At 35.6% G+C, this 11751-nt stretch overlaps 1 protein-coding gene across 9 annotated transcripts in view; it reads left to right on the forward strand.

The window, feature by feature from the left end:
- MIA2 (MIA SH3 domain ER export factor 2) overlaps positions 1-10100 on the forward strand; it is a 99891-nt gene extending 89791 nt beyond the window's left edge. For all 9 annotated transcript variants that reach the window (XM_044389471.3, XM_044389473.3, XM_044389472.3 and 6 more), the window contains 4 exons: positions 3127-3249; positions 7519-7577; positions 8235-8469; positions 9537-10100. In XM_044389471.3, coding sequence (XP_044245406.3) covers positions 3127-3249; positions 7519-7577; positions 8235-8469; positions 9537-9703 — 584 coding nt within the window. In that variant the 3' untranslated portion in view covers positions 9704-10100. The remainder of the gene's footprint in view (positions 1-3126; positions 3250-7518; positions 7578-8234; positions 8470-9536) is intronic.
- Positions 10101-11751: the final 1651 nt, after the last annotated feature.

Consider the following 11751-nt stretch of genomic DNA (forward strand, 5'->3'; position numbering starts at 1 on the left):
AGTTCAGTGTGTGTAAACTTAGATCCGTATATGATTAAAAAAAAAAAAATATATATATATATATATATATATATATATATTATTTTTCTGTTTAATCAAGTTTTTAAATCAACATTATGTTCTTGAGTTCTTTCCATTTTAATGTAAAGCTTATTACCTTAATTGCCATATAGTAATTCTGTATATAAATATACCACAATGTATTTATCCACTGTCCTTTGATGAGCATTTAGGGTGTTTCCAGTGTTTCACTATTACTAACGGTGCTGTAGTTAACACCCCTTGCATATATGTTCTTTAGAGATGAGTCTGAGAAATGAAATGCTGAGTGATAGGATAAGCATATTTTTTAGTTTACTAGATACTGCCACATTGTCCTCAAGAGTGGCTGGGCATGAAATATTTGAGAGTAGTTATTTCTTCAGTACTTGATGCAAAACTTTTTTGAATATCTCCTCAGCGATACGAGTTAAGATTTTTATCTTATTTTTATATGTAGTTCTTTGATTAGTGAGCTTGAGTATCTTTATTGGTAATTTGTATTATCTGTATTTATTTACTGTAAATTGCCTGACCCATTTTATTTCTTGCTTAATAGGAATTCTTTTTGTCTGAAGATTTTATTCATTTATTAGAGAGAGAGAAAGAGAATGTGGCATGAGGGGCAGAGGGAGAGGGATAAGCAGACTCCTTGCTGAATGCAGAGTCGGATGTGGGGCTTGAGCTCACGACCCTGAGATCACGACCTGAGCTAAAACCAAGAGTCCGATGCTCAACTGAATGTGCTGTCCAGGTGCCCCAATAGGAATTCTTAGTGTATTTTGGATATTAATTTTGTCTTTTACAGGTATTTTTTCAGTTTGTTATTATGCGTGTTATTGTTATATGTAAGTTTCAAATTTTGTTGTAGGTAAGTTAATCCATGTTTTTTTTTTTTAATGGAATTTTTGTTTTGCTTAAGACCTGTTCCTAGATCAAAATGATATTCTGTTTTCTTCTAAAAACTAAAAATTTTGTTTAAAGTTTTAGATCTGGATTTTATTTCTGTTTTAGTGTATAGTGTGAGGAGTTCTTTTTTTTTTTTTCCATTAAATAGACAGTTATTTTGATACTATATATTGGTTCATCAGTTTGAAATACCACTTTATCTTAAATTAAATGTCCATATTTGCATACATCTCTTTCTTTTTCTTTTTTTTTTTTTTAAAGATTTTATTTATTTATTTGACAGAGATAGACAGCCAGCGAGAGAGGGAACACAAGCAGGGGGAGTGGGAGAGGAAGAAGCAGGCTCATAGCGGAGGAGCCTGATGTGGGGCTCGATCCCAGAACGCCAGGATCACGCCCTGAGCCGAAGGCAGACGCTTAACCGCTGTGCCACCCAGGCGCCCCTGCATACATCTCTTTCTTAGACATTCTCTCTATACCATTGGTCTTTTTATTCCAGACCCCTAACCTATCCGTATTAATGCTGCTTTCATCTACTTTCTGGAAAGTTTGCTTTTGCATTCCATTTAAATTCCTTAATAATTAGAGTAAACTATTTCATCATGTTGTGAATGAAGATATTTATTGTACTTGATTGTTAGCCAGTATTAAACCTAAAAAAATTCTAATTCTTTATCCATCTTTATAATTCTCTTTTGTTTCTTTTCTGTGATAGAATCCAAAAGTTTTAAGAGAGGTACTTGGGGAGCTATTACAGTCCAAGATTTGTTTTGGCCAGTGGAGGGCACCATGGGTATATGATTTATAAAATAGCAAGCTTGTAGCAAAAAAAAAAAAAAAAAAAAATTAATTTTGTATTTCTGAGGTTGCTTATATCGTGCGGATATATTTTAGAAGCAAAATAATAATATAGTATGGTATCTTGAGACTTGATTAAGAAAGAGTTGGGAAGTTTTCAGGCTTCAGCATTTTATCCCCTCGCCTAACTCTGCCATTTAATTAATCCCATGTTTGAAGTAGAAAGGGAAAACTTATTTTAGATCTCAGTGGTTGGTATGGCCTTTCCTTTCATTGGGCTAATAATTCAGACCCATTGAGACAGCCCTGAGCTAAGATTCTGAAAGAGGGAGGAAATGAGCCTGAGACTCTCCATCCAGATCTTTCTCTCCTGATTCACATCCCTTGGCCCTTGGGAGCTCATTAAATATAATTCTCTCCATTAACTCTGGTTGATGCTGAGTGGTTTCCTTGGCTTTGTGTGGGAGAGGTGTGTCAGTACGGTCCCATGTGGCTGAGTCAGATGAGGAATGACCTATCCAACCTTGTGCGGAGTTCACATTATGAACCACTGCTTAGAACAGTCATGGAAGGCAGTTCACAGCTGTTTTTCCATATCTATGTGGATAAGAAAGAGTCACATAGTGCACTCCCTTTGACTTTCCTCGTATTTTTGGAGTCGGGTGTATGCATACCTGATCTGTCAAAAGGGTGTATGCATCACCTGTCAGAGATGAGATAGACTACCTCTATTTTTTCAAGAATGATGAGTTCTACAAGGACCCAGGAATGACAATTTTGTCATCATAAGTGACCCTTGGGGACAGCGAAGGTGGCTGTGGAAGTACCCGAGTCAGAGTCTGTGCCCAGGTTTCTGTCTGTCCAGGTGTCCTTAATCTGAGCACCGTGAACCTGCTGTGCATCTGTTGAGTAAGAGATCTTCCCCTTTAGTTTTGGAGGGGTGCTAAATTCCAGAATATTGAAGCTACTGAAAATTCGATCATTGATGACCTCCGAATGATGGCTGCTTTGGTGACTATTTCTTTTGTCATTGTCTGTTCTGCTGAATTTCCTGATATGCTTACAACATATTCCTTTTTTTCTTTCTTTGCTAGTAGCTATCTTCTCAGTATTGTTTTTGATACGTTGATAGATTTATTTCCTTCATTGAAATGAAAATCCCAAGTCCAGAGTAGCATGTTATACTTGTGTTTACTACAAAAGTAAAGTTACTGCCTTTAGTAAGTAAATAGTTTTCCTCAAATTCTTTACTATTGTCTACCAAGAATATGGGTCAGTTTTTTAGGAGGCAAGAGAAATGTCTATGTTCAATATATTAAACTTAAATAAACTTGATTTATTTTTATACTAATGAAAATATTTTACAAACTTGTTTTCTAGGCCAGCCATATCTTGATCCAGCTCTTCCTCCTCAAAGGCAAGACAGATTTTATTCTAATTCTGGCAGACTTTCTGGGCCAGCAGAACTCAGAAGTTTTAATATGCCGTCTTTGGATAAAGTGGGTAAGAAATACTTTGTGTATGCGTATGGTTTTTAATAATGGTGGCACTCTAAAGAACTCGAAACTGAGAAAAAGGACTAATAACTGATAACTCTGGTAGCTCTTAACGCCAAAATCTTTCCTGAAAACTTTCTAGTTTTATGTTTCTTGTTACATTGTATGTATCTGTGGCACGTGCATATGTGTTAATGGTTGGTTTGGGCATTATTGTAATGGGTTTTTCTATATTTAGCTATGATGGCAGATTTTACTCTGTTCCATGATTAATTTTTTAAATTTTTCCAGTCCACTTACGTATATCCTATTTAGTAATCAGGGAAGTTAAGCTAATGTGAATGGACATGAGAAAATCCACCAGAAAAATAATTTGGGTGCATGCTTTGTTGCTGCTTTAATCAAGTACCTTATTTAAACATTACATACTCAGGTAGGTTTAACTAACCTCTATTGAGCAGCCAGCTGTCTGTCAGGCACTCTTTTCTTTAAACCACCTCATGGCAACCCACTGAAGTTGGGAAATACATATATCCAGTGTGTCAGTTAGAAGCCTATAACATTAAAAAGATTAAAAGTAAGTAGAAACTTAAAATAAGTTTATTGGTAAAAGATTTCTTCAGGACCCAGTATATATTTGCGTAGGGGTGGGCATTATCTGGTTGAAATATTTTTATTTTAGAAAATCAATCTTTTTTGAATAATAAGCAAAGAAGGAGATCTATGGCCTGGATTACTTATAATTAATTATAATTAAATAAATTCTTTCTAGCCTTTGGATTTTGAAATTGTTTTCCCCAATTAATCGAAGCTTAATGGAGTGAAAGTATATATGTGATTGAATATCTATTTTTAAACTAATGCTATTTAAAATTTTTTACATGTTCTTTTTTGTTGTTATTGAACGATATCCAATAAATCAGATAGTTTTTAAGTGTCTACTGTTTAGAAGGTGCCCTACATGACATGGGAGAGAATATAATTATAATAAGGTATAGTTCTGCCTGTAAGAAGCTAATAATTAAATGTGGAGAAAGAAATATATATCTTTAATTAATACTGATCAGAATAGTTAAGTTCCATTAGAAAATATACTGTGTTCACAGAAAGAACTGTCATCTAGTCGTGGGATCAGGGAGAACTCCATGAAGGAAGTGGCATTGGAGCTACTTTTGAGGGAATTTGAAAAATTGGTTGAGAGGTGAGGGTCTGTGCCAATTATGATGATCAGTAAAAGCAAAGAAAAGAGACAACACAAGTCATTGACGAATAATGGCTCTAAAGCTGAGATAGTAATCACTTGACAAAGTCTTACAAGGTATAGATGAATTAATGTGTGCTGAAGTATTTTGTATATAGCAGAGTTCTTTATAAATGTAATATTATTATTGGTTTGTCAGTATATGTTACATGGCGGAGAGCGGTCAGAGATCTGATTGAGACACACTGACTAGCACTGGTGCTTATAAACATTTATTGATTGAAAGTGATTTATTTTACCTTCACGATGAACTTATGAAATAGACACTATTATCCTCATTTTATAGATGAAGAAATCAAGGCTCAGAAAGGTGCCCAGTACCTCAGGTAGGAAGTGTTAGAGGCAGGACTTGAACCCGTGCTTGTCTGACTCCAGAGCTGTGGTTTTGATCCCTATTCATTATTGAAATGAGAGGGTAATGGGTTATCCTTTGATGTACTAAGTGTCTATAGAAAGCTTACCATGTGACAGGCATTCTGGTAGTTGCTGTATTTCAGTGGCGAATAGGAGCTCAGCATTCCTTGTAGCTTGAGGCCTAGTAAAGATCTATATGCAATTGTACTACATAGTGACAAAAGTAATGAGTACAAAATATTAGGGAACCATATGGGGCACTCACCAAGATGAGGTATTGGGGTTTTGAGTGTGGGATAGTAAAAATTTTCCTGGAGCACGTATAAGCTAAGAATTAAAGGTCCAGAATTAGTTGGACTAAAATGATGGGAATAATGTTCTAGGAGAAGAGAATAGCATCTTTAAAGATGAAGACTTAAGAAGTCCTAATAAATTATGGCTGCAACATGGAGTTGAGTCAGGAAATATTGAAACACGTAGTGAAGAGGTTAAGTGCATAGAGTTCTCAGGGCCTTGCAAACTTGTTCAAAATTTGGACCTTGTTCACAGGGTAATGGGAACACATTAAATAATATAATCAGATCTGCATTTTAGAGAAATTACTGTGGTTGCATCATGGTGAATAGATTGGAGGTAGCAGTCAAGACTGGAGGCAGGGTAATTTCTAAGGAGTCTGTGACAGGAATCTACATGAGTGAGGGTGGTAATTTAGCAGAGGGGATACATAGATGTGAGCAGACATTGAAAAAGAGAATTGGGAGGATTTAGGATTGAAAGCATGTGGGAGTATGAGGGAAGAAGGAGTCTTGGCTGATGCCTAGGTTCCTGGATGTGGCATCTGGGCCATTCGTCGTTCTGAGACAAAGAACAAGGAGCAGCAGCAAATTTGACAGGAAAGATTATAAGTTACATTTTGAGCTTACAAAATTAGCAGCACCTGTGATACACGTGCATGAATATTCAAAGAGGCAGTTCAAGCTTTGAAGCCCTAGTAGGAGAAATAACTGAATTACACATCTGGAAGTCATCAGTTAGTGTACGTCAAATTAAAGCTGTAAGAGCGGATGGGATTTCTCAAAGAGAGAATGAAAGGAGAATAGGGCCGAGGTGGAACTCCGTGGAGACCATCATTTAAGGATGGTCAGAGGTAGTGGAGCCCACCAAAGAGACTGAGAAGGAGCGGTTAGCAAGGAAAGATAGAGAAGGGGACCATCACAAAAATTGAAGACTGAGAGAATTTAAAGAGGGAGAGAATGGTCAGCAATAGTGAGAAATAATATAAAATAAGGACAAAACATGTCTTTTAATTTAGCAAAAAAAATTTTTTTTTGATATTGGGGAAAATAATTTAGGTGGAGTACCGGATGTTGCAAATAGATTGCAGTGAAACGAGGACAAAATGAGAGGAATTCCGAACAAAATATATAGAACAATTATTGATTACAGAAGAGAGGGGTAGCTGTAGGGGAATTTTCTTTTTCTGTCTCATTTTTAAATAGTAGTTGGGAGAGACTTGCTGATAGAATGGGTCTAGCAGAAAGGGAGGAGGAAGGCAACAGAGAGAGGAAGATTTCTGAGGAAGCTACAGGGGAGGGATTCTGAGCACAGAACCAGGGTCATAGATCATCTAGGAGGATCCTTTTCCATGGTAATAAGAGGAAAGGTCATAGGAATATATAGTTGCTGATACATTTATTTGTTTGATTACAAAAAAGTTAAGGGAGTTTCTAAGTGACTGGTGTAGTAGGTTTGAGGAGAATGGATAAAATTGCTGAGGAGAAATGTGGTTTGGAAGATGCAGAAAGGTTAGTCGTTAAGCAGCTGCAAGTATGGCTGGAAATCCATCAGCTTGGAGTGGGCCCTGGCTATACAAATCTGTGATTTATTTTACCTGCAGAAGTGTTAAGTGGCTTGTATATAGGCAAGAGTGGAAGTGGAGAGTTGGATTAATATAGGGCTAGAATGTTGTCAGGCACATGTGGAAATGTGGCCATTGGGTAGGAATATCGATGATTGGATGCAGTGATGGACTTTGAAGTCCAGTTAATTAGGGGAGGAAATGAAGAGAGGAGGAAACTGAAGAAAATGAAGAGAGACCAGAGGACTGGAAGCTTCAGTGACAAGAACAGGTGTAGTGAGAATAACTAAATGAGAAGGCTAGGCGAGCATAGGTAGTTGTGGTTAGAGAGAGGGTTGTTTGAATTTACCTTCTCGTGGACTGAGCAGTTCTTGGTGATAACAAAGTCCAGGAACATTTATTTTGAACAGTAGCTAAATTCAGATGCTAGTCTTTGTTACCTGATGGAGGAATTAGGAAAGTAGGATGGAAGGAGGAAAAGGAGGAGGGAAGAAGGGAGGGAGGGCGAAAAGGAAGGAAAGAAGGAAAAGGGAGAGGGATGGCACCTTCTAGAAGTCTCCTAATGATGTTGTTAGAGCAGGGTTGCCTAGGAACAAGCCACAGAAATCAGTGCCACGTGCCTTTGCAGAACTTTCAGTGACCTAAAGCTGATCTTGTGGCCACAATGCAGGATGCTGGTATCAGGCTGGTTTATATGCTAGCAGGGGGAACGGGGAAATATCAACAATCCTTTGTGATGGGGAGATATTCTAGGAATGGAGTGATCAGTCACGTATTTTTCATGGTTTAACTTTTATGTTTAGATGGGCCAGTGTCTTCAGAAATGGAATCCAGTAGAAATGATAGCAAAGACGACCTTGGTGTAAGTATTGAAGGTGGAATTTTATCCATGTATTTAGGAGCTTTCCAGTCTCTTGGTTTACTAAGAATAGAGATTTTGTTAGCAATCTAGTTCTTGATATAAAGCTGCTTCTCCCATTTTGACAAATATATATACTTTCTGCATAGCATTATAGCTGTCTCTTTTCTGGATTGTACATTATGGTGATAAAGTACAACTTACAGACTAGAGGCTTGAGATCGTTTACTGAAGTTAAATAAGAATTTGGATTTTCCCCCTTGAAGTTTTATTTGAATGTTTTGAAGTATATTTTTGTTACTATGTTTACAATTTTTGCTTTTGGTCCCTTTATTTTATGTTGAAAATATAAACATAACATCTTTTTTTCAGTACACCTTTGATAAAGGAATGTATGTTTTGGTAGTCTTGGACTATTCTTGTGTTTTATCTTTCGCCAGAGTATTACTTTGTTTTGGTTAAAGCCGTTTTCTTTTGAGTTAATATTTGTGATCGCAAAAATCCGTCTGATGTAGAAAACGGAGTCTTTCTCAGGAGACTATGAAGACTGTCATAGACTGCTTTCTGCCCAGGTGCTTTCTTCTAAACCTAAGATGTTTAGGAAGATTATTGCAAATTTTGATGTTGTTCTCGTGACCGTCGTATGTTAATTTGTTATAGAATTTAAATGTGCCTGATTCATCTCTCCTTGCTGAAAGTGAAGCAACGGGCCCTGGCTTTGTTCCTCCACCTCTTGCTGCAATCAGGGGTCCATTGTTTCCAATGGATGCAAGGGGCCCGTTCCTGAGAAGAGGGCCTCCTTTTCCTCCGCCTCCTCCAGGAGGCATGTATGGAGCTCCCCGAGATTATTTTCCACCAAGGGATTTCGCTGGTCCACCACCTCCTCCATTTGCAAGTATGTGGTTTTGTTTTTTTTTTAAACTTACTGTGTGTTTTATAGAGTAAATCAAAGATCTAATTCTACTTCTTATTCATACAGTAAGTTTTTCTCACTGTAAGTATACTATTACTCTTCCAAGTTGGGAAGGCAGCCAGCCATTAGTAGACTGCAGTGAGGCTCCCACATGATTCATTCTAATGATGTGGAATTATTTCTGTATTTTAGTAATCAGGAAAATCTTTGGCTTTTTGCAGCAGTCTTACATTAAGACCAAAATTATTTATATCTTATTTGATTAGAAACTGGTTACTGCATCAAATTGTAAAAATAATTACAGCTTATCTTTTAGCATTAAAATTACCAGCTAAAGTATTTTTAAAAGTTTTTTTCATAAGTAGTTCCTATATATTCCTACTTATTTAAAACCAAAAATATGTTTATCATGTTCAGACTGATTATTGAATTTATTGAAATTCTTTCATAACCTCACATAAGAAAGAAATTTTTTGCTTTTATATCTATACATTTCCATTTAGAACTATAGGTTTCTGTAGAATAAATACATAGTTAAGCAGACACTAGGTGGAAGGTTAGTATATGCCTGATGTGGTATTTCTTCCCTCATTTCTCCTCTATTTTAAGGTTTAAGGTAAATTAACATGAATTTTGGAGAATTTCAGGATAGTCTTTAGTGTAACTGTAAATGTTTTAGGATAATATAGAATTAGAATTGGGAATTACTGATCAGAATTTTAAGTCTGGTAAAAATTATATGACATGAAAACTTTTAAGAAAGTTTCATGTCTTTGAAATAATTGTTTTTAAAAAGTGTTAAGATGTTAGGTTTTCATAGGATGAAAATTGTGTCTAAAATTAATGATGTTCCCTTTAATCACGTGCAGTTGAAGAGAATATGTTTTTTCTTAATGTTGTAAAAATTCATTGGTTAGATCAAGTAATTATTCTGGTGTCAACTTTTGAATATGAAGATAGGTATTGTAAGTCATAAGCTAATTGTTTATTAGAACTGCAGTACAGGTACTTAAAGCTAAAAAATGTCTTTTACCAATCTCTTTGAACAGTGAGAAATGTCTATTCACCGAGAGGTTTTCCTCATTACCTTCCCCCAAGAGCTGGATTTTTTCCCCCACCCCCACATCCTGAAAGTAGAAATGAGTTCCCATCAGGGTTGATTCTACCTTCAAATGAGCCTACTACTGAACATCGAGAACCACAGCGAGAAACTTGATGATCTTTCCGATCTCTCTTCGAAAGTAATTTTGACTTCTCATTTTCAGTTTAAGTAACTGCTGTTACTTAACTAATTACACTTTTGCTCAAATTGAAGCTTGATGGAATTATAATTCTCAGGATAGTATTTTGTAAATAAAGATGATTTAAATATGAATCTTATGAGTAAATTATTTCCATTTTATTTTATTCTAGATAGTATAATTATTTTAATTTGATTAACAAATCCACTATCACATAAACAATAATGGGAGTTTTATATATGTAATCTCGCAGTTGGGGATGTTTTAAACTCCAAAGGCTGTGTCTTTTTGCCAAGAACTGTATTTACTATGGTTGTAGACAAATGTGAAAGTAACTTTATGCTTAATTAAATAAATTTTAATTGACTTAAAGACTTGTTTGGTATTGATAATAATAATAAAATCAGCTAGTTTTCCATAAATATACTCCATTAGGTGTTTTTTACTTTTCTCAATAGCTTCAAGGCTCAAAACTAATGCTTAATATGGATTTTTCCCATCCAGTTATCTTACCAAGAATGTGCCCTCTTTCTTGCAAGTAGACAGGAATGACCGAAAGCAACAAATTAATACACTTAAATCAACATTGATTATATTTTAATTGATTTATACTTCAAAGAAAACCAGGATGTTGTTTGAATGGTAATTTTTCAGAGTTTGGATCTTAGTTCATTAGCTAGCTTCTTGTACAGTTTTCTTTCTGGCTTGCTTTTCTCTGAATTTGCAAGATATTTACAGTTTTTAGTGGGGAATGTTGAAATTTACTGTAGGAATATTGTATTTGGACTCAATATCTTTAGAATGTTTCCTTAACCTTCTTAACCTGTTTCCTCAGGTTTGTATTCCATTATTACTAGTCTTCTCGCACATTAATATGATTATGAAAGGAAAGATAATTAAGTATAGCTAATAAGTCTTACAGTATTTCTGTTGAGAAGTTGGTTGTTTTTGGTTGTTTACTTGGAATTTTTCTTCAGTGCCAAAAGACAGAAGATTAAATATTCTTGAACAAAGCGACCATGCACTTGTAATTGGAACACTTCATGCCAGCATTTCATCAGATGTTCTCTGGAACACTTCTGTGAGGTATTCCTACTCCCTCTCCATTCTTATCTCTGCCTTAGGAAAAGAGGCTAAGCAGAAGGGCTTCGTGAACTGAATTGCTTGGATAAGGTGTTATGTAGACTAAGGACTATAAAATCATCATTACACTCAGTGTTTAAAAGCCAGGTTTTAGGGGAAATAGATTGCTTTTTTAACGCTGGAAATTTGGAAAGTGAAAGGAAGAAGAGAAGCAGAATGGTAATGCAGAGCGTTCCAGTCCGGTGAAACTTTTGTCTACCCCAGGATGCAGGAGACCTGTTGTGACTTAAGCCAGAAGCAGGGAGACAGGGGAGGGCAAATCAAACATGAGAGAGCGTGGTAATCAAGTGAGGGGGCAAAATCACAGAGGAAGCAGGAACAGTCGATGAGAGCACAGTGGAAGACAGAAAGACTTGATATGGGCTGCAGAGTTTGAAATACTTTGGGATTCCAGAGTAAATGAACATATTTAGCTTTAATTTTTTTTTTTATTAAAGAACTATAACCAAATGGGAATAAGTCAAATAATAGTATTTTAGGATGAATAGCAAGTTTTGTCCATTTATTTCTTATTCCAAATGATACTTTCTAGTTACTCTTTTTCCCTACTTAATTGCGGTGATTTTTGAATTTTAGGAAGGTATGCTTATACCTCTAATCCTTGATTTATCAACCTGATTTATTAAATTTATCAGTTTCTGTCTTGATTCCTTGAGATGAAAAATTAGGACTAAACACACACTATTGCCATCCTCATTTTCCTTTCCTCGTGTTTGATACTTATCCAAATTAACGTTTGCTATTGTTACCTTTGTAATTTTTATATATTTAAACCTTTGTTAATACTTTTTTCCTTTATTCCTCTCCCTCTACTCTGGCCAAAATCCTATTTTCTCTTAGTTATACATTGTATTTTCAAGGTTGCTAATAATAATATTAT

The sequence above is a fragment of the Ursus arctos genome, unplaced genomic scaffold (genome assembly GCF_023065955.2).
Source record: "Ursus arctos isolate Adak ecotype North America unplaced genomic scaffold, UrsArc2.0 scaffold_37, whole genome shotgun sequence".
Taxonomy (NCBI): domain Eukaryota; kingdom Metazoa; phylum Chordata; class Mammalia; order Carnivora; family Ursidae; genus Ursus; species Ursus arctos.